Source organism: Bombus impatiens, unplaced genomic scaffold (assembly GCF_000188095.3).
Source record: "Bombus impatiens unplaced genomic scaffold, BIMP_2.2 scf_0463, whole genome shotgun sequence".
Taxonomy (NCBI): domain Eukaryota; kingdom Metazoa; phylum Arthropoda; class Insecta; order Hymenoptera; family Apidae; genus Bombus; species Bombus impatiens.
The window spans coordinates 281,939-308,004 of NT_176882.1; the positions used below are offsets into that span (position 1 = coordinate 281,939).

Sequence of the window (26,066 nt, forward strand, 5' to 3'; positions counted from 1 at the left end):
GCCGTGCGGCGGCCGGCCAGCATTGTTTATATTAAATTGTGCCGATAAGGGGATTCGCAGGGCCGGCCACCTCGCGTCATTAATATTACTATCACTCCAACCTAGCCTGAGAACTAAAGCTAAAACAAGGCTGCGTCTGGATGTTTTTCCGTACAGCTCGAAAACTAAGGCCAACCGCTGGTTATATGTAGAGAAAGAAAGTTGCTAAAAATATCGAGCTTTACAACATATTTTAGTAATCGTCGAAGTCGGGCTTTTCGAACAAGTTCGCGAAAATGTTGAATTTTTTCCAAATTTCCGGCGGGTTCCTCGCGAGACCACCGGTGTCCTTACGTTTCTCTTTCGATGCTCTAACGATACCCTCTAATGACGCTGTTTTCACGAAGCCCCATCACCTTGCGCATAATGAAACGCGAAACGTAGCCAACGTTCGAAGGAAACTTGGAAATGTACGTAGAAGCTAGAAAATATTTAGCGCAGATATTTTCTTGAGATCGTTCGAAGGACGAAGGTGTCGTAACGGGCAATTCGCGATGTCGCAGACAATTTAGGTTTTCTTTTCCCATGGTGTATCGTGGCGTCAAATGGTCACTGATGTCATCGATTGCGTCATTTAATGCATGGAATATCGGTATCGTATCACAGTTACGTGCCCGCGTCACGCACCCACCGAGCCTCGTGTTTTGTTACGCGCAACAGCTCCAACAAATTAACCGATCGAACGAAAAATTTCGAGAGAATTTCGGTGGCCTAAATATTTTTCTTAATTCAGAACCACGAGGCAACTGTTACGAGAGATTCCTTCTTCCGCTGAAAGAATTCACGAACCGCTTGATAAGTAGGACAAATTTGTCGAAAAATATTTTAGTGAAACTTAGAGCGCTCGAACACGCTTGCAAATATCCATCGATGACTTTGAAATTATTATTGACGATTCTTACCTTTGCATAATGCATGAGGTAACAAAACAAAAAGAGAAAAAAAAATGCAAAAACAACTAACCTTCTATTTAACTACAAGAAACCGCTGTGCTGACCTTCTTACCCCTGTTAGATAACGCGATCGACCGATAGGAATAAACGAATCCTTTGAAATATCTCTATCGGAAGATTGAAATGTTTGTTGGCGCGTTATGTTGGAAATTATGCTAAATTGTTCGCGAAGAGAGGCGAAGAGAGTTACATACGTGCTGGTACTTGTTACAGACCCAATTACTATAGAAAGGAAAAGTAAAATTGTTGTATTATCTAACCGCACGTTATCTATAATGAAGACGTGTTGCATAAAAGAATTTCTAAGGCTACTCAGTTGCTGCCGTCATCGCGACCGATTTATCAACACTCTGTTATCGTAAAAAATTCAAATAGGTCGGGCTTCTTGTCGTGGGTAGAAATACGTAGTTAATAACATAAGCACGATATTTATTTTGGACAAATCGAACTGCAATGATTTTATTCTTTACAATTGTCATACGTATATCAGTATATATTAAAATCCGAGTAAATTGATTTTCAAATGTCAGTGTGCGATAATAAAACTGTCGTCCAACTGTTAAAACCTTTGTGCGAGATTTCTTGCTCGACAAACTCTCTATTTTCGGATCCTTTAATTTCAGGAATTAAATTACGAATTACGAATTGACCCGTTTAGAATGAACATCGCGTTAATGTAATAACGTTTCGCTTGTGATTTTCTTTTACATAATCGGCTCGTATCAACTCGAACTCTGTTGAATTCACGTTACGATTACGTGATGTTCCAAAAACCTGCTTAGTATGATCTTCGTTGCCATTTCTTCTTTCTTCGCCGAGACGGTGTAATTTCATGAAATTTACAGAAATTCAAGCATCTGCGATGCCGACGTGGATAATTTATTTAATTGTTGTAAATCTGCCAAATCTTCTTGTCCTGGAAGAAAGCGGTCTTATAAAAAGTGGCTTTGAAAAAATTATGACTCACGTGAAGAGAGGAAATAAAAGGAAAAGAATCGCGTGCGTTAAGTTCGCTTTCATCTGGCGACGAATCAAGTTTTTAACGGTTAAACCGGTGTCGTTCTCCGTAATAGTAATCGAAACTCGTAAGGATGGAATTTACATTTTCTTCGTTCTCGCGGACGTTAGATCCGCCTATCTAGTTCCGCAAGTATTAGGTTGTCCGAAAGGTGTCTTCCTCTTACAGACACGTCTTTTACAACGATGCATCTTTATACAAACATGAAATCTAATCTATCGAACGTTGTGATCTTTATTTTGATAGAATAAAATGGATCATAGGTAATTCGATAAAATAATATAAAACGAAAGATATTGCGCATCCATTATTTCCTTATAAAACGAAAGAAACTTTTCGGACGACCTAATATACCGACCAGTGTCATTATATTCGGTTCAAGGATGACAATTTCACGAAGGATGACAGTTCGCGAAGAGATCTCTTTTTAAAACGCTCGCTTTTGATATTTAAAGTAGAATTCTCTTATTTTGTCGCTTATAATGTTGCCGCCAATTATTCATCTATAGAAAACGCACTACAAAACGAGTCTAATATCTCACGTGCCAGTCAAGTTTCTTCTTAGCGAATATGTACGCTGCTCACAAGTACAATACAGATATTCGTAGCAGGATTGAATTCTGGCCAAAGATCTGTACGCAGGCTAACGACGAATTAACAGTAATTACATCTTGCACTTTTTATCTTTTTATGAAATAAGCAGATTTTAAAATTTAAATTACCTGCTACAAAACATGATAGATACTAATATATTTCATTACCTATATATGTCGGATTAAGATTGGAATTTTGGGCGTTCGATGAACCTTCGCTCAAAGTTACCATCGCGGAATCCACGGTCAACGGGATGACGAATGCGATGTGATACACGTATGACTCCACGTGCAAGTAAAACTTATCTGCATGAACTCACACGCAGTCCAAGTGGAACTGACCTTGTATAGGGTGGTACCAACAAATATAATATAGAAAATATAGAACAACAATTTTTCGTTTGAGGCTTTGTTTTCGAGAAAATCGACTTTGAATTTTCGCTCGGTACGCGTGCACTTTATCGCGTCTCGTTATAACGGATCTCACTGTAGATCGTTGTCTCGATGGAAAAATTAAAAAAAAAATTTTTATTCTATATCTTCGACTTCTTTTTTCGCGTAGAATCATCCCCTTTCCGCTTGTACCACCAGTTACCAACCACCCTGTATATTCCTCTCCCCACCTCTCGGCTCAATCTTTGTTTTTAAGGAGAGCCATATGATCATTCCATACCTCTGTCAGGTACACGTCCCTCCCGTGACCGTGGCTACGCTCAGTGACCCGCTATGTCACCTCGAGCCCAAGCCCCTCGTCACCGTGGCTACGATCAGTGACCCGCTATGTCACTTCGAGCCCAAGCCCATCGTCATAAAGTCGGATTAGAACATTAAAACTATTTCTTATTTTGATTACTTAAGTATAGCTATAGTAAAAGTCTGGACTAGATTGGGGTTTTTTTCCAACATTCCAAAAGGGAAGTTCGGATGTCCTTTCATCTCCGATATATATATATATATATATACATTCGCTATTTAAATATCATCGCTGGTGTTAAGGTTGGAAGCGTTCCTATCAGATTTTGCATTCGAGCGAGAAAACGTTTTAACTCTGGTCGCTCTCGTTCCTTTTAATAAAGTGATATATGTATTTCTTGGACACTCGTATGGTTGGTTGAAACGTCTCGAAGTAGGTATACAATAAATAGTCCCAATTAAGTTACGAAAGGTTACACAGATCAACGATTCTTATACGACGAGACAAAAATCGTGTAACGGTGACCCCTTAAGTGGAGTCTAGGTCAGATTTGATAGTTCGCAGTGTATGGCGTTGGCAACGAAAAAATGTAATATCCCGTTTGAAAAGTTGAAAACGACCTTGAAGTGGCTTCTCTATGCTGCTACCCACGTTCCAAATTATTCCACGATTATTCAACGATCGTTCTAAGATTATTCCACAATTATTACAAATTATCTCATCGTCGAAGTGCGTACTAATTCCTTCCCGATAGAAATCTCACGCCGCTCTATGAATAATTTCCGATACGAGAAATGCAATATCCAAACCATTATAATTCGATGGTATTAGTTTGTAGAAACGATTGGTCTTGTCACGTAATCAGCCTAAACGGTTGTTATATGAATGAAAAAACACGATGGTTCTCCCCACGTTTTATGAAAAAGTATAGAAGATGTATCGTGTAAGTTGGGAACGTTCGAACAACATCAGTTTCGTATCATACGTACAATTAACCTTAAATTAGCTACATCGAAGAGAAGATGGAAAAATAAATCGAGCGGAGCATTGATTTGTACATATTCGAATTTATTTTTCCTTCTATTCAATCAGCGATTGGTAACTCGAGCGAGTAAAACGAAGTTCGACCTTTCTCTGATTTGGGTTTCTCCTTGAGCTCTTCCCTTCGACCGTTTGCGCTATCAATGAGCGAACATCTTGTGACTGGAAGCGTTAAACGGTGACGACAATTAATTAAGAATAATCGACGTCTGGCCGTTGACAATCCGGTTAATGTTAGATACATAGCAGCGATCATCGTCGATCGCGAAGATTGTTACGTTCATCTGTTCATTGAGTATCGTAATTACGCTAGGAAAGGAACAGGATCTTGCGCGTGATTATCAAACAGCTGATACGTATCTTCGATAGGTAATTACCGCCTTTACGAAGCACGTAATTGATTCCTGGCGACGTTCGTAAGTCGACAATTCGTAAGACGGGAGTCTGCCTTAGAGATAACGTTATGAGCGAGAGTTCTATAAGAAAGAGTATACATATAACGTGTAAAATGAATATATACAGATAATAAATATAGATAAGAGAAGACTTTACCGACCAAAGATTTACGTATTTAAAAATAAGAAAAATTTTAAATTGGGGAAGATTCTTCGAAGAAAGGAAGCAAAGTTATCTCCTTTCTTCGTCGCTCGATGGATCGTCGGTAGCCGTGTCGAGGTAATAGGAGATAATATTTTACATATATCAGGAAACATCGTGTTTTTTCAAGAAAAGACCCCTAGTCTGCTTGGACGCGCGCAATTTAAGATAAAATTTCCGGTCTATAAAATCCGTAAAGTGAGAATTATGTAGCTGCACGTGAAATTCCCTTTCATAAATGTCACTCCCCTCGTTGGACTCGTCAGAGAATCGTTTCTGGAGAACACGTTTCACGATTGCAGCGAAGACGACAGGTATGCAAAGGTGGCGTGGAAAGACGTGAAGGTCGGTGACCTGGTTCACCTCTCGAATAACGAACTCGTACCAGCCGATGTTCTACTCCTGCGAAGCAGCGATCCTCAGGGCGTAGCGTACCTCGATACGTGCAATCTCGACGGTGAGACTAATCTGAAGGAACGACAAGTTGTCAGAGGATTCGTGGATCTGCAGGACACATTTCAACCGGCCAAGTTTCGATCCGTGATCGAGGTCGATCAACCGAGCACTAGGATATATCGGTGAGCTATCTCTCGGCGTTCGTTCCGAGGGCAAGTTAACAAAGGACATTGTAGTTTGAGATTGGCAAAAGTTCAACATGAAAATTGCAGGTTTCACGGTGCCGTGGTTCACCCGAACGGTGGTAGAGTACCTGTTTCTACGGAAAATCTTTTACTCAGGCAATGTTTATTGAAAAATACCGACTTCGTCGAAGGCATAGTGATATACGCTGGTCACGAGACGAAAGCGATGCTTAACAACGGCGGCCCTAGATATAAGGTAATGATCTTTGTGATATATCTAGATATCTAATTATAGATCGTTAAAAGATACGAAAAAAGAGTAAAAGAATGTTTGGAGGGAAACTGAATCGTTGATCACGATCGCGTAAATCGAGAGAGGGCGTTCTTTTTTCAGCGTTCACGATTGGAGAAGCGGATGAACAGCGACGTTATATGGTGTGTGGCGATTCTAGTGGTATTATGCGTGATAGGCGCCATCGGTTGCCGAGTTTGGCTTTCAAATTTTTCCGACCAAACGTCCGTCCCATTCATTCCGATCGTTCAAGACCCAAATTACGAGAGTATGTTAACATTCTGGACGTTTGTTATCATTCTGCAAGTAATGATACCATTGAGCCTTTACGTCACTATCGAAATGGCGAAAGTGGGCCAGGTTTATCACATCGGACACGATATTGCCCTTTATGACGCGGAGACGGGACGCTCGGCTGAATGTCGCGCGCTCAATATCACGGAGGAATTAGGTCAGGTAAGCAAACTGATCGAGCTTGTGCGCGGTCTCGATAAGGAAGCAGATATTTATTCCGTTTTTCTTTTTTATTTCAACAGGTGCAGTACATATTCTCTGATAAAACTGGCACGCTCACGGAAAATAAAATGCTATTTAGGCGCTGCGTGGTGGGAGGACAGGATTATTCGCACGGCGGAGACAGTGAGAATTTGATACCTTCGTCGCGACTGAAGGAAGATCTTCTTATAGGTACATTTAGGCATCATCTGCAAGAATTCCTAATTGTATTAGCGATATGTAATACCGTCGTGGTCAATTCTCAACCACATTACGACACCATGAACTCCAGCGGAGTGATCGAAGAACCGCAGAAGAATGGCGAAGAACCTGGAAGGTTTGTATATATTTTTCTCTCTGTTAACTTAGACGCGTGTCTATCATCCGGAAGGATGACTGGACACTAGTGTGTGGAAAATATTGCTAAAAGAACTCAGGCATATCTAGGTTAATTACCTTGTTACAAATTATTTACCGTTTACCATTGCAGATACACAAGAATGATAGACAGAAGTTTAACTCCTTCGCCAATTATTCCTCTATCTGCGTTGTCTCATCCGACCAATAGTCTCGATGAAAATGTGTCATCGATTTCTTCGATAGTGGAAATAGAATCTGTGCTCCATAATTCTACTAAACTATCGAATAAATTGTCAAGGTCACCATTTACTTTGTACCTATCTTCTAGCGATATCGTTTTTTTGTATTCGGGTATTTAAAGTAATAAGTATTTGCAGGCCAAAGTTCCTCAACGTGACGTCAATACCGAGTTTAGGAATGGGATTGTTAAGTAGAAAATTGTCTCCAAACGGGCAACACAAGAGACGCACTCCGCTGAGTCCCGTTATCGATGAGAGCGGGAAGAGTAGAGACGAATTGTTACCTGCGGCTGCAATTTACGAAGCGGAAAGTCCGGACGAGCTCGCTTTGGTGAATGCTGCGCGTGCTTATAACGTGAAACTTCTTAAACGAACGGCACGTAGCGCAATTGTTTCTTTGCCGGATAAATCCATTCTTACCTTTGAAATTCTTCATGTGAGTTCTTTACGAATAAATTCTTTTTTCTATTCTTCTATCGAGCGTAGCAAATCAAAACGGATCTAAAAGTAATTTGTCTACGATAAAACGTACTCGGAATTGTAGGTTTTGCCATTTGACTCCAACAGAAAGTGTATGTCTATTTTGGTACGGCACCCTATCACTAACGAGATAGTGCTGTATAGCAAGGGTGCTGATACAGCGATTCTATCGTCTCTGACTCCACAGGATGAAAATTCTATAACAACAATAAAAAATCGACAATATCTTCAATCGTACGCGCGGCAAGGTCTTCGAACTTTGGTAGTGGCTAAAAAATCTCTGACAGCGCAAGAATACGATAACTGGCGTCAAATGCATTCTGAGGCAGAACTCGCAATGGAAAATCGTGAAATGCGCATTAAAGATTCATACGCGAATCTAGAATGCCATTTGACTTTACTAGGTGCTACAGGAATTGAAGATAAACTTCAAGCTGGAGTACCTGAAACTATGGGTACTCTTATGGCAGCAGGGATCGTAGTTTGGGTTTTAACAGGTATTCTTTTCTGAATTTCAAGCAAATAAAATGACATTTTTCGATTTAGAATGTATCGTTAATGAATATATTATATTGAAAGGAGACAAACCAGAAACCGCAGTTAATATTGCGTACTCAGCACGTCTTTTTTCCCCTGCGATGCAATTACTGTGGTTGCAAGGAAGATCCAAGTCTGTTGCTGAAACCTTAATTCATGGGTATTTAGAATCTGCGCGTAAAGAAAGTACAGTTCAGGGAATGGATAACATTAGGGGAATTACAATGTTTAATCGTGATGCGGCAGAAAATGATGCACATAGGATAGACAGTCCATGGCCGAAGCAGCGTGCGCTCATTGTTGACGGCAAAACTTTAACCGTTATTCTTGACCCACGGTCAGGATTAACTCGATTGTTTCTCGAGTTAACGAAAACGTGTTCCAGCGTATTGGCCTGTAGAGCCACGCCTCTTCAGAAGGTACAAGAAATCTAATTTTTGTTTTCATTCTCGATTTTATAATTTATTATTTGATGGACTTTCACGATACGTTACAGGCATATATCGTACGCATAGTGAAGGAACAATTAGGAATGAGGACTTTGGCAATTGGTGATGGTGCCAATGATGTTAGCATGATTCAAACCGCAGATGTAGGAGTTGGTATCTCCGGACAAGAAGGTACACAAGCTGTCATGGCTGCAGACTTTGCCATTTCACGATTCTCAATGCTTAGCAGACTTCTTTTGCTGCATGGTCATTGGTGTTACGACCGTTTGTCTAGAATGATCTTATATTTTTTTTACGAGAACGCTACTATCGTTTTCGTCCTGTTTTGGTATCAGGTATAGTTTCTATTTCTATACATTCTACTTCATTTTTAATACTCTAGTTTTAATACCTGTATAAAAATATCTTACTATTTTTGTAGCTATACTGCGGATTTACTGGAACAGTCATGATGGACCAAATTTATCTAATGCTCTACAATTTAATATTTACGTCTATGCCACCACTTGTATTAGGCATATATGATCGAGTGGCTTCTCCCGGTGTTTTATTGTCTAATCCTCATCTGTACAAAAGAGGACGCCTTGGACTCGTATACCAGACATATACATTTTGGATAACCATTGCTGATGCTTTGTATCAAAGTATCGTCATTTTTTTTGTTAATGAGGGTGTTAGTATAGTCTCAAAAAATGTGATATAGTATAAGTTAATACACCGACATGATGAAAAGGAAACTATTTTGTTTAGGTATACTATGATTCGACTGTTGATATTTGGGAGTTTGGAACAACTGTAATGACTTGTTCTGTTGTTATTATGTTGACCAATATTGCCATAGAAATTAGATCTTGGGTAAATAAAAATTTTATTATATATATCATATAACATATAAACATCTAAGTATAGATTTAAATATTATATAATATATTATATGATATACATTATAAATGTATATTACACTGGATATTACATGCTATATGATGTGATTTCGTTTCCAGACGATAATTCATCTTCTTGCCGTAATGGGATCACTAGGAGTATTTTTCGGTTTCTGTTTAATTTATAACGTAGTTTGCGTTAATTGTATGGGTCTCCTATGTTCGTATTGGGTAATGGAAATGGCTATCATGAGATATACATACTGGCTTACAGTATTACTTACCTGTGTTCTAGCATTGATGCCTAAGTATGTCTTTGTATCTTATATATTAACGGTCAATAAATATTCTAAAAATTAAATTATACGCAACATTTATTATTGTGTATTTAGGTTATTTTGTAGAACCATAAAATCGACAATAGCTCCCGATTTTATGCAAAGTGCCACGTTGAATGCACCATCAAAAAGTGGTAGCCATAGACAACGAATCGCTGAGAGAAGTGAAAATAGTTTCATTGCTGGTTGGTCACGATCAACGCAGCATGCTACTATAAGGTACATCGTGCTTTTTAGGTGTAAGACATGAATTATGGATTATTTAAATTATACAGATTTCTCCGATTTTTTATGTTTCAGAACTGGGACTAAACACGATACGTTGACAACTATCGTTGCATGACATATCTTAAAAATTCCAATAAGACTGTCGGCACATTGTAAAAAAGATTAATTAAGACTATTAACAGTGCTGTTTCATCAAAATTATTAGGACAAAATCAACGTCCTTTGTTGCATTTCGAGCTGTACTGTTCCTAAGGATTGTAAAACATTGTCAAGCAATGTATTATTAATTTTAATATGCATTTTTTCATCAGAAATATGCTGTACTTTATCGAAACTAAATGAGTCATCGAAATCATCGTTCACGATCGTTTTCGTTATTCATCGAGTGGCCTTAAATCCAGACTGCTACTGTTTATTGCATTTTATGGCTGTGACTTTTAGGGACCAAAACTTTTAATCCAGTAGTAATATCAATGTCAATTGATTAAAAGGTTCATTCGGACTCATTTATACGCGCGTGTCCGAGTTGTACATGGAATCAATTAATAATTTATTCAGGTTACAACTGTTCTCTTAGAAACGAATATAAAAGAGTCTAGATTATAAGAATGTAAACAACAGTTTAAATGTATATTATCTCCTATGAAGTTCATATTATATAAGTTACAAATTCACGTTAATCATACGAGTGTAATGCATGTGAATTTTACACTTGTAATTCTAGTACTGTAATTTTAGAAGTGTATGTACGATTAGCCAGCATGAAGGTTCTATTAAACGTGTATAATGGATGTCATGACAACACCTTACCGTTCTTAACATAGTATTTTGATAAATGATCAAGAAAAATCTACGTGTACATAGCCATAACCAGTAAAACTGTGTGTTATATAAACCTTGTCGTTTCTTTAATATCAGATCTTTCGTGTCTCCTAAAATTTTTTAACGTGAAATACGAGAATATTGTCACCTTCATTTTTAGTTTCCAATTCATAGTTCTTTCATAATTTTGTTGATGACGCTGTTTCAAATATTTAGTCAACTCCGATTGCTTCTATAGCACTTTCAAACATGACTATCATTTGGAATATTGAACGAACTCACCAGAGTTATGTATTTGCGCGAAATACGAATATTTTCATTAATTACGTCTTATTTCCGGAATAGTCATATTATTCCTTTACTTCGTCTTTATGTTATTTAATTTTTAGTGGGTTAAACATAATTTCAGTAGAGTGATTTTTCAACGGTTGATGAGCACCACTGGTCGATGCGGAAACACGAGGTATGATGGGGATGGGATTGGAAGGCGAGTGGTGCGGCTCCGGGGGATCTTTTGGCGTGCTGCGGCAACGACTAGTCTCAGCCACATATTCAGTATTCTTTCTATAAAAGACAGGTAGAGTTTGCGTGTACGATACTCTTGGCACTTGATTGGTCGCGATTGTGCATAGTGCTCGGGAAACTCACGACCAGCTGTGCTTCGAATTCCGTAAAATGAATTTCGTTGTACGAAGCGTGCGCAGGGTAGAAGGACAAAGTGGGGCGTAGGACGAGCTCAAGGATCTTTTGAGCGTCGTTCTGTTCCTTTGTCATGAAATTACGGCTGAACGCTCGAAGATACGGTACCAGAAATTTTTGACCTAAACAGTTCTGTTATCGAATCTCTTCTGCGTTAGTTCAGTTTTATCAAATCAATGAAATGTTTCGTTTCAGTGTTACAAAGATCTCATGTTTTTAGAGTAGTCAACAGAGAAATTTCCAACTCACGTGATAAGAAGAAGGATCACTTTACGTCAACAAAGAACATGCGAATTTTGTGAAAATACAGTGAATCATGAATCTTTAAGTTGTGATTGAATTAAAAAAAAACTATTTTTATCGTTATTGAATAATTTTGTTTACATTTCGGAGCAAAAATATTTATTTCCATCCGTGTGTGGTGTTGACACTGGTGATAATCCTGATCCTGTTTCGTGTTACCTGCTTGATAATGCATTGCGTGTAGATACAATAAACGAGCTACGTCAGAAACATTAATTCGTTGCACATGTATGTTCCATGCTTTCCCCTCTGCGTCATTCTGGTTTCTCCAGAATGACTACGCATACACGTGCTCGCTGCGTTTACAAGGACAAAATTAGAACCTTTCAAAGGTAGTATCAAAAGTGGTGATCAATATCACGCTTTTCACAGATGTATAAATGACCTGACACTTTCTAAATATATCGATCGCATGTACCAATTGACCTTTTATGCTCTAATTCTAACAATTTTTCTATCAAACAGCCGAGTTTCCAAAAATTCTAGTGCAAACTTATCGCTCATTTGTAAAAACCGCGAAATACAGGTGAAACGATGGCCGTTAATGCGATATAACAAATTCATACACAATATTGGAAAGATAACATTTATCAGTCTGCTACCATTAATCTAATAAAGGGATGCTTGTAGAGGGACATCTACAACCTTATCACGGTGTCGAGTGCAAACAGAATAAAATCCCTATGCTAAAGTCGAAAATACACCCTATGTGATTCTGTGCGAGCGACGTCGAAAGTACTTTAGATGAAACCTTAATGTCGAATACGAATAGAATTAATTTTAAAGATAAAACTTATGGTAACATTCAGAAACCAGTGGACATACTAAAAGTAAGGAAAGTAATATTTTATGCTTCTATTCGAAGAAGTTCTATACCAAGAATGTAAAGCAGGTCGGCGGCACGATAACAGACTACTTACCTATAACGCGATAACGATCCACGTACAAGGTTACAAGTCAAGCTTACCATTGCGATTACTGTAATGTGCTGTTAACAAGGAACGGATAGAAAACGCATCTTGCGTAAAGCTTGTGAAATATAGAACGCAAATGAGTCATTGCACCGAGAACGGAAGTGAACAAAGGCTTGGTCATTTGCCATAGATCGTTAGTGGGGATCAGATTTAGAAAATAATATGGTGATCGAACGAATGCAATTTGATAGGAGGTGTGCCTCGGGTGTTTGAGGAAGATCGGAATGAACGATTAAACTTGTCTATCGCGTACGATTTCCGCGTGACCTTTTACTTGGAAGATGAGTGATGCGATGATCAAACATACCACATAGCACGCGCTTTGTTCTTTGTGTATTATTGAATTTTTATTAAGTGATTTCTATATAAAGAAAGAGATAAGACTGGTATCAAAGACTGATGTTATAAAATGTGTTTGTTTTTTAATACCAGTAAATTATCGATAACGAGCGCCGATTACCACTTTCATCCACGTATCTGGCATTCTAAGCTCACTTGTGGAGCTTGCTAAGACTAAGACAAACCGTAACGTTTCGGTATTACCTCCAACCGGGCAGCTTTTCAAACGTATTATCGGTGTTCTTGAGCGCGAACGTATACCGGAAACGACGTTCGAATTGTCAACGACTCGATGAAAGGAGCCAGTGAAGTGCCAGTGAATTATCGATAATACATACGACAAGCACCATTGTGTTAACAGCTTAAGGATAATAGTAGTTCTAAACGACTAGAGGTGTAACAACGAGGTATTTAATAGTCATGTAGCAACGATAACGTGTTACAGTGGGATGCTATACGAAATCATTTTACTTGTTCAACGAAAATAACCATTTTTATCGAAGAAAGAAGGGGAGCGAAATCGCGGCGACTTGATACAGTGTCAACATAATTTGTAGGATTGCATCGACCATTTTTCTTTTCCTTCAAACGGCGGGTTCCGTGAATATGTGCCGTCCCTTCCTAATAGAGCGTACCGGGAAGGGAGGAAGAGTAGCATGTGAGAAGTGAATCGAAAAGAAAACTAACGAAAGCGCGGTAAATTGAAAGTGTGTCGCGTAACTCACAAAGTATCGTGTTAAATTGTTAAAATATTTTGTACCTCGTTAACTGGTATAGTGATTGTCGTCGTCTCTTTCTAATAGAGCGTACCGCGAGGACGTTGGCACGTGAAAGATTCCAAACGAAAAGCAATTTCATCGAGTAACGTCGTTTTCGGTGTCGTGCGATTGCAACGAATTACATAATCGATTGACGAAGAGAAAAAGAGACAGCAAGACACGCGTAAAGCACATCGAGAATGACCTTCGCAGCCATCTCGTTCGTCTGTCTATCGTCGAGGGAGAAGAACCCAGAGATAAAGTGGTACGCGATTTAATTAATAACTTGTGGTAATTGTCAGACGGAAAAAAGGTGAAAGAAAAGGATGCGATACGCGTGCCAGAAGAGATGATTTTAGCGAGACGACGTTCTAGCGAGAATATCGGTGAGATCTTCTTCTAAAGGAACTGCAGTTGGTTATGCCGTGTTTCTCAGCACAGCAGGTGTATCGTGAGAGATGACAGTCACTTATACTGCCGAAGTCGCTACCTGCAGAGGTCTCGGTTGCTTCCTAAAATTACTCCTAAGGTAAGCAGTTTAGGTTTAGCTCGTCCGTTCAGTCGACGCTATTGCATGCAGTTAAGAAAACCGTTGATAAGTTATATCTGTTATAGTTTATTTTTACTTTGTCCTGTTTACGTTGTCAATTTTGACAGCGACATTCGTTCTATTTAACTTTCATACGTTACCCTGATATTTTCTTTCGCTGAAAATGATTCGTGTCCACTCGACGCTCCATAGATAGTACACTATCGGTACTTGATAGATAAACGTAAGATTTTCAGATACAAAGGCGTAGCTTGTTAATGGATCGTAATCTTTACCGACGATTCTTTTTGATTTTGCACGCGATTATTTATCAGCTATCATGTTTGAATAATATTTTCAATTCTTCCGTCATAGCGTTCCGCGAAAAAACGCGTCACGTGTACGTACGTGAAGGATATCAAGGAGAATATCGTAACCAAGGTTGGATACATCTCGACAATTCTAGTTACTTACATATACCGATGAGACCTGCAGGCAGATCATATCGTTCATTTTTCAATATTTACGTTATACGTTTCTATATGCCATCGGTTATTTTCTAGTGTCTAATGGATTATTGTTCTTATTCAATGAGAACCGTTTGTTTCGTTGATTCTAAGACAAATTGTATATAGAGTATCGAGGAAGATTTATTCCATTTTTCACTTGACCCGTGGTCGTTGACCTTTCTATTATTATTTCAATTACGCTATATCCGTACTCGGATGCGGTGTTTCAACTGTTCGAAGCTCGTCACGTGCAAGCCATGCTTTAAATTACGCGCGTTACTCGTTTGCTCTTCGAAGAATGTAATATATTGTATTTACAGTTACTCCATTGTCTGTCCGATGATACTATTTGTCTGAATCGTATTTATCGTGACACGAGATTGGACTTAATGTCCTATTAATTGAACTCTTGCTACTTACGAGCGCGAGCCTTTATTTTGCAATTGAGTAAGAAACGAATTAATTATCACGTCAGTGCATAAATAATATCCTTGGAAGATGTTTTGTCGTCGGTTCTCTTTCAACAACGGTGAAAATAACGTTAAATACAACGCAAAATAGAACGAATACAGATTGTTACGTGTAACTGATTTTATTCCCTAAATGTAGCACGGGCTATTTTTCACGTTTATAGCACGAGCAAATTTGAATTCTCGTTTTAAAGCTACCAACATCATACATATAGGTATATAAACACGACGTTACTTGTAGACGTGCTGATGTTATTGAACTCCGGTTGTACGAGTTCTTTGTTTCCTGACGACTCGAGATAAACGGATTTCTACTGTATCTTCCAATTTTCTTCATCTTGAAAGATTCGTTAAAATGTCGATCGTGGTATAGGAAAATCGACGCGAAAAAGATACTCGAGTGAGTCTTGGTTTAGTCGCCGTTTAGTATTCATAGAGCGTCGTTCTACCTTATTCATTAGCGGAACGTTTATCGCGATAACAGATCTCTTACGACGATCCGACGATCCTGCAGCCGTATTTAACGAAATGTTTCACGCTCAAGAATATTTTCGATTATGCGTCACCGTCGAAAATAAGGTACAATTGCGTAGACTGTAAACTATATGTCTTTGAAGTCCGTAATAAGACCATAGTTCGTCAGAGAGATTCTACGAATCGACCCGCGTTTATTTCCTCCAGTTTAGTCGTTATCGGGTCACGTTATGTGCAATTGCTTGCGAAACTACTCAAACGCTCGTAGAGATACGATTGTACGTTATACGAAACATCTTGAAAGTTCATTGATAATATGACGAGACTGGACTGTTATGACTATACTGATCAATTTTTTAGAGAAAATATGATAATCGTAGCATAGAATCTGAGAATCAAATCGATAATACAGGGTGGCTGGTAACTGGTGATACAAACGGAAAGGGGGTGATTCTACGCGAAAAAAGAAGTCGAAAATATAGAATAACAATTTTTCGTTCGAGGCTTTGTTTTCGAGAAAATCGACTTTGAATTTTCGCTCGGTACGCGTGCACTTTATCGCGTCTCGTTATAACGGATCTCACTGTAGATCGTTGTCTCGATGGAAAAATTAAAAAAAAATTTTATTCTATATTTTCGACTTCTTTTTCGCGTAGAATCACCCCCTTTCCGCTTCTATCACCAGTTACCAACCACCCTGTATATCGATTGTCTACATTAGACGGTCTCTTACATACCACGATGTTGAGAAGCTTGAAATATTGACAATAATATCGATCGTCTTAACGTTCCTTAAAAGCTACAATACAGGGTGTCTCGCACAAGTAGAACAAGCCTATGGTTCTGACACGATATTGTATTGAGTGTCGGTTAAGAGAAGACGAGATCGAATATAAGGTATTTATTCGTCGATAGTGTTCCGTAGCTTACGCGACTTACAATTAAATAGAAAATAGCAAGTTGTACGCGAAGAACATCACGAAGCAGTTCCTGGAGACAACCCAACTTAAAGTTTCAGCACTGCGAAATGTGCACTTCTAATAAATAACTTGCAACTTGTATATACAGGGTGGTTGATAACTGGTGGTACAAGCGGAAAGGGGGTGATTCTACTCGAAAAAAGAGGTCGACATTATAGAAAAAAAATTTTTTTTTTTTAATTTTTCCATCGAGACAACGATCTATAGTGAGATCCATTATAACGAGACGCGATACAGTGCACGCGTACCGAGCCAAAATTCAAAGTCGATTTTCTCGAACAGGTACGCGTATATTTCGCAGAGATCACGAACGTATTTAGACAGTCAATTGTTCATTCTGTTAATAAGACTCGATATTCCCTGGAATTATATATACCTACATTTAACATTTACATATATTCAAGATAACTATCCATGTTGTGCTAATCTCTTTACTGAAAATATATTTTCACATTAATAACAAATTTCATCGATATAATCACCACAGACGTGTTTCATTAGCGTGCTAATTTTCAAAGTGTTTCGTACAACATATCCGTACATGCGTACATGCAAGTTGCCATATGGTAAATGTACAAATACTTTAGCGAGCAACTGTATGTCGAACGTAATACGATTGCGTGCTCGCGTGTAAACGCTTTACTCACCACTAAGGTGCGAACAATGGAAAATTGTGCGAGACTTCATCGCCCAGGTATCAATTTGCAATCTCAAGGATGGTTCGATCGCGAGATTCCTTGGACCTCAACGCGCGGTACAGTCAAGATTCCTCGAGATAAGAAAAAGGGATCTCGTAATTCATCATTGGAACGCACACGATGTATTCCGTGATTAAACAGAGACCTGCCGGATAATAATCGTTGAATAATCCACTGAATTATCGCGATGGTTTCTCGGAACTAACTACACTAACGGTCTTGAACAGATTCTATGACCTAAAATCGCAGATATCGATTGCACTTTCACAGAAATTGAAAGTGCTTTCGAGAAGTGCGTTTTATTTTTTGTAATTAATCAGCGGCTGTCAAAACGTCTTGCGTTACGTATTGTTTGTTTTCTAGATGGCGAGCAAGCGTGTACAAGCTCGTCTGGTTGGACCTAGCACTTTTCCTCTTCATATATTATTCGCTGTCGAGTATTTACCGGCTGATATTGGACGAAGAACAGAAGAAGATATTCGCGGCCATAGTAGCGTACTGCAACGCGTACAGCGATCTAATTCCGCTGTCTTTCGTCCTGGGCTTCTACGTCAGTATTGTTATGACCAGGTGGTGGAATCAATACATGGTGATACCGTGGCCAGACTCAATCGCGGTTTTCGTGTCAGCCACTATTCACGGCAACGACGAGAGAGGTCGACTAATGCGCCGAACTATCGTCAGGTACATAAAATACCGTGCAATAGTCTTTAGCCAATATGATACGAAACAGACACGGAACGATTTAGAGTCTGTCGTAAGAAGAGAGAAAGTCGAAAATAGAAATAACTTGTATAGAATACTAAAAACAAATTGTCAGATATTATAGCTCAGTTTATTTAAAAATTGTATCTGTCGGAAGAGCGAAAGTCGTTCGCATAAAATACTGCTTCATCGATTTTTATATACATCCATAAAAAAGCGAAAAATTTTCATTTGGTAAGTGAGCTAATATCTTTGCACGGTACTGTGCACGTTGCTCGTTACTGTGACACGATAGAACAGTAAGAATCGATTCGATTAAAGTCAAGGCGAGAAGTAATCCAGTTGAACTTTTGTACTGGTATAAAAAGTATTTAATTTTCCTTGATACATATATGTATATATGTATATATATATATGACAACTGCTTTTCTTTCATTTCAGGTACGTGTGCGTTTGCTTAACGCTAGTACTGGCGATGGTCTCGCCCCGTGTGAAGAAACGATTCCCCACGTTAGAGCACTTCGTAGAGGCGGGTTTGTTGCTGGAGAACGAGCTAGTCATATTCGAAAGTCTGAACACAAAGTTTCCTAAGCCCAGCAAGCATTGGTTACCGATAGTATGGGCGTCAAGTATTGTGACAAGAGCGAGGAAGGAGGGCCGGATTCGTGACGACTTCGCCGTGAAAACATTGATAGACGAGTTAAATAAGTTTCGCGGCCTCTGCGGTAGCCTCATGCACTATGATACTATTAGCGTTCCTTTAGTTTACACTCAGGTGAGCACGTCCAACACGCACCAGAACCATGTACATTTAACATTCGTGCATCCATCGTACCAAGAATTTTAATTTCCTTTTCTGTTCGCGTATTCTGTAGGTAGTTACGTTAGCTGTGTATACGTACTTTTTAACAAGCGTGATGGGTCGGCAGTCGGTGACCGATGCATCGCCGAACATCGATATGTATTTTCCAGTATTCACAACGCTGCAATTCTTTTTTTATATGGGTTGGTTGAAAGTAGCCGAGACTTTGATTAATCCGTTCGGAGAGGACGACGATGATTTTGAAGTCAATTGGATAATCGACAGAAATTTGCAGGTATAATGTCTAATGAAAATACCACGTGTTCAATCCTTCCGAGATGGATTTTTTCTTTTCACGATGAATCCAATTATGCATATAATAGCATACGTTATAATAGACGTTTTAAAATGTATAGTATGTATTGTGCTACTGTTAGCTTTATAAATGTTAATGTATCTTTGATGTATTCTAATTCCATATGTATTGTAAAAGGTAAGCTACCTTATCGTCGATGAGATGCACCACGAGCATCCGGAATTAATCCGCGATCAATATTGGGACGAGATCTTCCCTGCGGAACTTCCGTACACGGCGGCAGCGCAGCCCTTCCGCGAGGAGCATCCGGAGCCATCCACGGCTAGAATTCAGTTATCCGCGGCGCAGCAAGAACTTCAACCATCTTCGGTCAGGATTGATGAAATGGCAGGGGACTATCAACAGAAGTTCCGCCCTGACATGGCCGACGACGCCGCGTCTGGTATACACTTCATAGCGACCGGGAAAATGTCAAGGTTGGTCTTGGAACGATGCTATTTTTGAATGTTTTATTCCACGCGATACGGTTTTTTTTGTAAACGCTCATATGCCTAACGCTTAACCAGGAGCGCAACCGAGAGTGGTAAAATAGCGAGGTAATATTATTTATTTAACGTCTATCTATTGTGTAAGTTACGATATCGAGTGCTGAAAATATGCGAGGGTTATTGGGTTATGGAATCGGAAGTATATGTTTACTTGTAGAAGCGCTAGCAGAGTAAGCAATCGGGACCGTACCATGAGCGGAGGCTCCACTCCAAGCATCATCGGAGAGTCTCTACCAAGAGTCAACAGCGTCACCAGCGTGCTGAAACGATTATTCAGTAAAGACGATAGACCAGATGGCGGTACATCAAGTGGGACTAAAACACCTGGAAGGCTTGCATCTTCTAGTTCGGCCGCTTCGCTACAAAATAGAGCCGTTGGTAAGTTCAGATTTCAAATTTTCATAAAACTTCGGGTATATACGTATATGTCCGTTTCTCCGGCCAAACTATGTTTGATATGTACTGAAAATTTTAAATAGCAGGAGGAGGCTCGATGAGGATCGGAGTAATCAAGGAAGAAGCGGACGAACAGATGACGTTAACGTCGATGAAGTCGGAGAAGAGACCTCACGTGCAGAGCATATTTTCGCCGGGACCACCACCTCCAAGTGCTCCCGTCGCTGTTCCTGGTATGGAACACTCACGAAATGGAGAGATATTTTCGTGTAGCGCTCCTGTAACTGGTGGTGTGTTAAGGGGAAGTAACGGGGAGATTGTCAACGACAGGAGATACGGGTCTGATTCAAGGTTGATAATTTTCTTTCTAAACGAACTATTTTCTATCTTTTTCATATTGCAAAATGAGATCGAAACGATGAAATTATTCGGATTTTAGAGCACAACGTACTTCACAGTCAGCACGATCGAGCATTGCTTACGAACCAGCAGCCAGCTACATAGACAGTGTTGCGGATGATCTTATAAGCAGCGATAGTTCATCCGCTAGCGTTAACTCCGATGACGAATTTACAAAATTGAAGACAGAAAGAGAAAAGCAAAGACGTGATAAGGTAGAACGAAGATTGGCTAGGAGCACCAGCGGCCGCAATAACTTAATCAGTGGAAATTCGAAAGGTTCCATAGACAATGAACATCTTCTGTTATCAGACATGGCGAATACTTCGCGTTTGTCTATGACGCAGGGAGATGATAGTAAAACGATCGAAACCGATCGTCTTTAGCGGAACTATTTGTGGCTTTACTTTGAAGTCTAACTTCAATTGCGCAGGATATTAGAGGAGAACTTAAAAAGAAATAAATGCACAAAAGATTTTTACAATGTTTAAATAGAGAGACTACCGATCAGTCGCATGATCGGGGAAAGTACATGAATTTTGGAATCACTTTTACGACTAACAAGGTTGATTCACATGTTCAAGATATAATTAAAATATTAGTGTATATACGGATTTTTTATTAGGATGAGATTGAAGGAGTAGAGAGAAATATTTGGTGATAAACGATCTACGAGTTTGATCATAATAACTGACCCTAATCTGAGAAAGTATATAGAGGTAATGGAAACATTCCCATCATGAAAAGGGAAAGCTATTTTAAATGATCATGTTTACATATATATATAAAATGAACAAAGTTGCTGCGCTTGAATTGCTATTGTGATTTTGTGTATATCGTAAACATATTCCCAATTTCGCTGAAGCAAACGAAAGTTCATGTGCTCTATTTTTAGCGATTGGTATGAAGGAAGACCAATGCTTTCTAATAAATATTACTTAAAGATCGTGTAAAAAGATCCAAAGATTACATACGTAAGTGCAAACATCGAAAGTTATTACCGCTGTATTTAATCAGTGGATTTGCTACGTGTACCGGTATACCTCTCACTTCAAATTTTACGTATCAAAGTTGACAATAATTATTGAGTCGTTGTCATCGATTTAAAGTATAATGATACAATTTTATATATTTACATTTAGTAAATATTACAACATGAATTGTAGCTGCCTCACGTGTAAAGAAGAAAAGGTATAAAAAATAGAGTTAATGATTTAACTTTCAATTTGTAAATTAAGTAGTTATTAATGTAAACACCGAGAAAACAGTTTCGATTCTGTTCTTCTTGTTTTAAAACGTTTCGCAAACTGATCGCTTGTACAAGAAGTTTCCGACAAAGTTAGAAGGCATTCGGAACGAAGAAGAACCTTTGTACTCTGCGAATTTCAATTATTACGAAGATATTGAAAGTGCCTGTCTTGTGCCTATTCTTATACGATCAAAAAGCGGTATTTAACACTTGTTTATCGCTATATAGCTTACGGTCCTATTGCTTTGCATAATATGTGATCGATGTTACGCTCAAAGTTAGTGCTTTTGTACAGCAACGTGTTCGAGCACGCACATTCCAGAAATCAAAGAAATTTAAATTTTAAGAGAGAAAGTCGATGAAACGATCGTACGTCCATAGGATAAATTTAATTTGATATTTTTCTTATGTTCGTACGTACTTATAATATCGCACACATTTTGAACATACTATATATACACATATGTATAAAAAATAGGAAAAATGAAACTTTCTGTAACTATCCATTAGGCGAAATTTCGAGTCTAGCCAATATAGCAATAAATTTTGTATGTATTTAGAAGAATTAACAAGAAGTTAAAGTACGATTTGTGAATATCCTGTATATCGTGTAAATATTTGCGTGTACAAAAGCTTATACGTAAGTTCACGCTAGAGAATGTGTCTTTCATTTTGGAATTACATTCCAGAACGCAAATAAATCTGATGGTGCTCATGGCTAAGCGTTTCGTTCAACAGTATTACGGTATCGAAGACGTATGTTCTTGGATTCTCACAGAAAGAGTTGATTTTTTTCTGAATAAAGAAAAGTAAATCACAAACATCAAATGCATTTTCTTCATTTCAAAACGCTCAGAGACAGTTTACAATAAAATATATATATATATGATATTACGATCGTGCCGAGTAAGCTATTACGTTCTATTTTCAATTTTTCAATTATTTCAATTAGAATATCGTATATATTAGAACTATTCCTATTAGAAGTTGCTCCAAATAGAACGTTTTAATTTCCCTCCCCCAGAAAGCGAAAGTTAAGACGGCCGTGAGGTGTCGTGGCGATCGGTCGAATCGTCGAAAGGGAAGGGTATTCGTGCGGGACCGGAAGACATCGGTAGCATTCGGGTGTCGTCGTTCGGATTCGCGAGCAGGCGTCGGCAGCTTCGGGAGTGGGGGTCGTCAGTGGGCAGCCGTCGGCGAGAGGTGGCGGTGGTTTTGTAAGGTGAAGAAAAGAGGGGTTAAGTGAGCCGTGCCGGGCCGTAGAAGCGAGCTAGCGGTGGCGCGGCCCGTGCTCGTGCCATAGGGCCTCTGCCAGGCATTAGTGCGATCGTTTACAAGATGGCAGACGGTCCGTCCGCGGAAGACGCGGCTACCGACCTGGGGGACAGTGATTCTCGTTTAACAAGGGAGCGACACAAACGCGAGGACGCTTCGTTTTCGATGACGTCCTTGAGCACGGGTCAGGACATCGCGAGACGCATCCACGAAGACGCTTCTGTGCTCGATAGTCATCCTCATCATCGGCAACAACATCAACATCGTCCTCCCCGTCGTAATTGTCATACCAATCCTCATCTTCCTCGTCGGCATCTTGGTAACCCTAACAACAACAGCAGCAACAACAACAACAACAACATCAACAACAGCAGCAATAACATCGGTAATCTAAGCAACAACAACAATAATCATCATCATTACCAGCATTATCATCGTCGGGAGCACGAGGATGACCAGGCTGATGGTAACGAACGCGTTAGTAAAAACGAGAGTGGCAGTGGTGTTGGTGTTGACACGATGTGCGTTGCTCCGTTTACGTCACCGAGCAGGGAAGATTACGAGGAAAACGACGATGACGACGACGACGACGACGACGACGACGAGGACGACGAGGACGAGGACGAGGACGAGGACGACGATGATGATGAGGAGGACGAAGACGAAGAAGAATATAACGTAGGAGAGAATGGAGTGAAGAAGGGTGTATCGAAAAAGTGTTGCGGCTTGGTTCGAATCGACGTAATAAAGACGAAAAATGTAATAAAGGTGAAAAACGAAGAGAGCGATAGCGATAATAGTAATAGTAGCGGTAACGGTAGTGGTAATAATAATGGTAGTAGCAGTGGTTCGGAGGGTGGCGCGATGACCGGTCACGCGACGCGCGGTGGTGACAATGCCGGTGGTGGGTGCTCGGTCGGTGACGGTCGACGGTCGAGGTCCGCGGCTTTCTTCGACGCGACGGTGAATTCTCCGAACGAAAGTGCGAGCAAAATGAACGAGTGCCGCGTAGATGACGACAACGACGAGGACGGAGACGGGGACGAGGACGAACATCGTCACCATGAGCATCAGGAGCACGCGTTAGTAGAAAAAGTGAATCGTCTCGGATGCGATAAAAGTAGTAGTAGCAGCGAGGCTGGTATAGACGAGGAGGACGCCTCCGGAAAAACGACGGACGGTATCGCTAGTGATGGTAGTAGTAGTGATGGTGGTAGTAGTGGTAGTGGTGGTGCTGCTGCCGCTGCTGCTGTTTCTGGTTCTGGTGGTGGTGCTGCTGGTGCCGCTGGTGTTACTGCAAATGGCCTCGTTGCCGGCAGGCATCAGGGCAGCCCTTTCAAGGGACAGGTTAGGATGGCCGAGGACACCCTCGTCGGCCCTTGCGGCAAGAAGCGGTGTGCCGATCGATACGACAGCTCCGAGAGTTCTGACAGGTGAGTGAGCGAGATAGCTTTTCTCTCTCGTGGTTCGACGAACGCCTCGAGGAACGAACAGAAAAGCAGGAAGGAGGAACAGAACGAGAGGAACGGTAACCAACTAGAAATCAAGCCGTGCCTTTGCTTCGCTAGTCAATGTATTACTCTGCTCCGATCTTTCTACGTACTCCGATTTCTCTCCTTTCTGATTACGCGACCTTGCGTCTTTTCTATCTTTGTTATGTTTGCTCGCGATAATACGAACGCCACGCATCTCGATATATGTATAATACATGCGTATAGCGATATACGAAAGTATTCGGTCGGGCGCATATCCCGTGTTTACGTTCGCGACCAGGCGTTTTTTCGAAGTATGTAGTTTTTTTCTCTCGACAGTTCGCCTCGCATCGTTGGGAGGAGCCACTTGTATATGTACCGGGAAAGAACGCGACGGTATATAGCGGAGTAAATATCTACGTACATACATAGGTCCATTTAAACACACGACAAATCTCTGTTTCTCGATCAACGATCTCAACGTCGAAGAAACGTACTGGTCGGTAAGCGAGTCTCGGTTCGGGTATCGCAATTAGTGCGAAGGCGCGTTCGACAGCAGGCCAGGGGTCGTTGTACCGCGGTTACGAGACCGACAACCGTGGCTGCGTTCGATCTGTGTGCGCGGCGTGTTTATAGGATCGTAGATGCTGCCAACTCGCCCTCTCGTTCCCTCCATTCTCTCTCTCTCTCTTTTTCTGTTCTTTCTTTTTCTTTCTGTTTCGCTCTTTCTTTTTTCGAACCCTTCGTATCTGGCCCTTGTTCTCCATAGGAATTTATCACGCTAGAGGTAAGGTTGCGTTTCGGTAGACTCGGTTGCTAGCCGAGGAAGCGACCAGACTCGTCGTTTTCATTCGCGTTTCGACCGCTGGTCGTAACAATATAACTTTTGTGACTCATTTATTCACGGCTACGGAGTAAGCCTGTAGCTGCGTGTTTATATCGTATAATGCATACGTGTAACTGTAGCGCACGAGAGTGTTTGTACACTTATAAAAACTTTGATGAATATATTACGTATGCTTGCGCAGATAAGAAATTAAATACATACATTAAATACAGAAGCCGGTGAAAGATATTCGAAGGATTTGATTATTAGGAAAGACGCGTAAAATTACGACGGCGGAAAGTTTGATACCAATTAAATTTTTCTTCTTTCGCTACGAATTTTCCCAACGACCTAACGTATACCACGTGTATAGCTTCCGTTGGTTTCGTGTGGGAAGGGGACGCAATAAAACTTTAGTATCCTAACGGTTCTTCTCTGTGGTACGCTACTAAACTCGAGCGTTTCTTAGGAAGAAAATGTCTAACCTAACCGCGCCATTGTCCTCTCGCCGTGGCTCGATCGCAAGTAACGTTTACCAAACGAAACTTCCGTTTACTTGTTTTCTTAATCGGCATGGAAAACGTTACGTGTTGCTCGTCTAACCTTGCCGTCCAATCCGTGTTTGTTTTTTCTTTTTCGTTCTCGTCGGTTGCTCCACATTTTCGAAATACGCGCCGAGAATTTACTCGCGCGTTAATCTCGTTCCTA

The 26,066-nt window shown here is 40.1% G+C and overlaps 3 protein-coding genes across 10 annotated transcripts in view; all 3 read left to right on the forward strand.

The window, feature by feature from the left end:
* Positions 1-11,855, forward strand: part of LOC100747014 (probable phospholipid-transporting ATPase VB) — a 22,523-nt gene extending 10,668 nt beyond the window's left edge. Inside the window, exons 4-18 of one of the 7 annotated variants that reach the window (XR_002946936.2) lie at positions 5,238-5,513; positions 5,604-5,772; positions 5,911-6,264; positions 6,345-6,640; positions 6,794-6,961; positions 7,041-7,338; positions 7,447-7,879; positions 7,962-8,338; positions 8,416-8,703; positions 8,790-9,041; positions 9,119-9,223; positions 9,370-9,557; positions 9,642-9,806; positions 9,888-11,489; positions 11,557-11,855. Coding sequence is in view for 3 of the 7 variants with exons in the window: in XM_024368512.2 (XP_024224280.1) it covers positions 5,238-5,513; positions 5,604-5,772; positions 5,911-6,264; positions 6,345-6,640; positions 6,794-6,961; positions 7,041-7,338; positions 7,447-7,879; positions 7,962-8,338; positions 8,416-8,703; positions 8,790-9,041; positions 9,119-9,223; positions 9,370-9,557; positions 9,642-9,806; positions 9,888-9,930 (3,412 nt within the window). In the remaining 4 variants the exon portion in view is untranslated. Of the gene's footprint in view, positions 1-5,237; positions 5,514-5,603; positions 5,773-5,910; positions 6,265-6,344; positions 6,641-6,793; positions 6,962-7,040; positions 7,339-7,446; positions 7,880-7,961; positions 8,339-8,415; positions 8,704-8,789; positions 9,042-9,118; positions 9,224-9,369; positions 9,558-9,641; positions 9,807-9,862 lie in introns of those variants that run through there. The other 6 variants (XR_002946937.2, XR_002946938.2, XR_002946939.2 and 3 more) reach the window with 6 other exon arrangements.
* A 1,739-nt stretch (positions 11,856-13,594) lies between these two features.
* LOC100747133 (bestrophin-2) lies at positions 13,595-22,605 on the forward strand. Of its 2 annotated transcripts, XM_024368520.2 has the most exons (9): positions 13,595-14,239; positions 17,734-18,054; positions 18,517-18,850; positions 18,951-19,172; positions 19,371-19,669; positions 19,760-19,789; positions 19,899-20,119; positions 20,221-20,488; positions 20,577-22,605. In XM_024368520.2, exons 1-9 carry the CDS (start codon positions 14,169-14,171, stop codon positions 20,920-20,922), a joined length of 2,112 nt encoding a protein of 703 aa, XP_024224288.1. In that variant the 5' UTR covers positions 13,595-14,168; the 3' UTR covers positions 20,923-22,605. The 2 variants fall into 2 exon arrangements, with proteins under 2 accessions (XP_024224288.1, XP_012242675.1); XM_012387252.3 differs by lacking the exon at positions 19,760-19,789.
* A 345-nt stretch (positions 22,606-22,950) lies between these two features.
* The window catches only part of LOC100743267, a 153,454-nt gene continuing 150,338 nt past the window's right edge, over positions 22,951-26,066 (forward strand). The window contains exon 1 of the mRNA XM_012387253.3: positions 22,951-24,493. Coding sequence (XP_012242676.1) covers positions 23,124-24,493 — 1,370 coding nt within the window. The 5' untranslated portion in view covers positions 22,951-23,123. The remainder of the gene's footprint in view (positions 24,494-26,066) is intronic.

Coding starts and splice junctions, on each gene's coding strand:
- LOC100747133 (XM_024368520.2), top strand. CDS start 14,169: ATGACAGTCACTTATACTGCCGAAGTCGCTACCTGCAGAGGTCTCGGT. Junction 19,670..19,759: donor GCGACCGGGAAAATGTCAAG/GTTGGTCTTGGA, acceptor ACGCTTAACCAG/GAGCGCAACCGAGAGTGGTA. Junction 19,790..19,898: donor GAGAGTGGTAAAATAGCGAG/GTAATATTATTT, acceptor GTTTACTTGTAG/AAGCGCTAGCAGAGTAAGCA.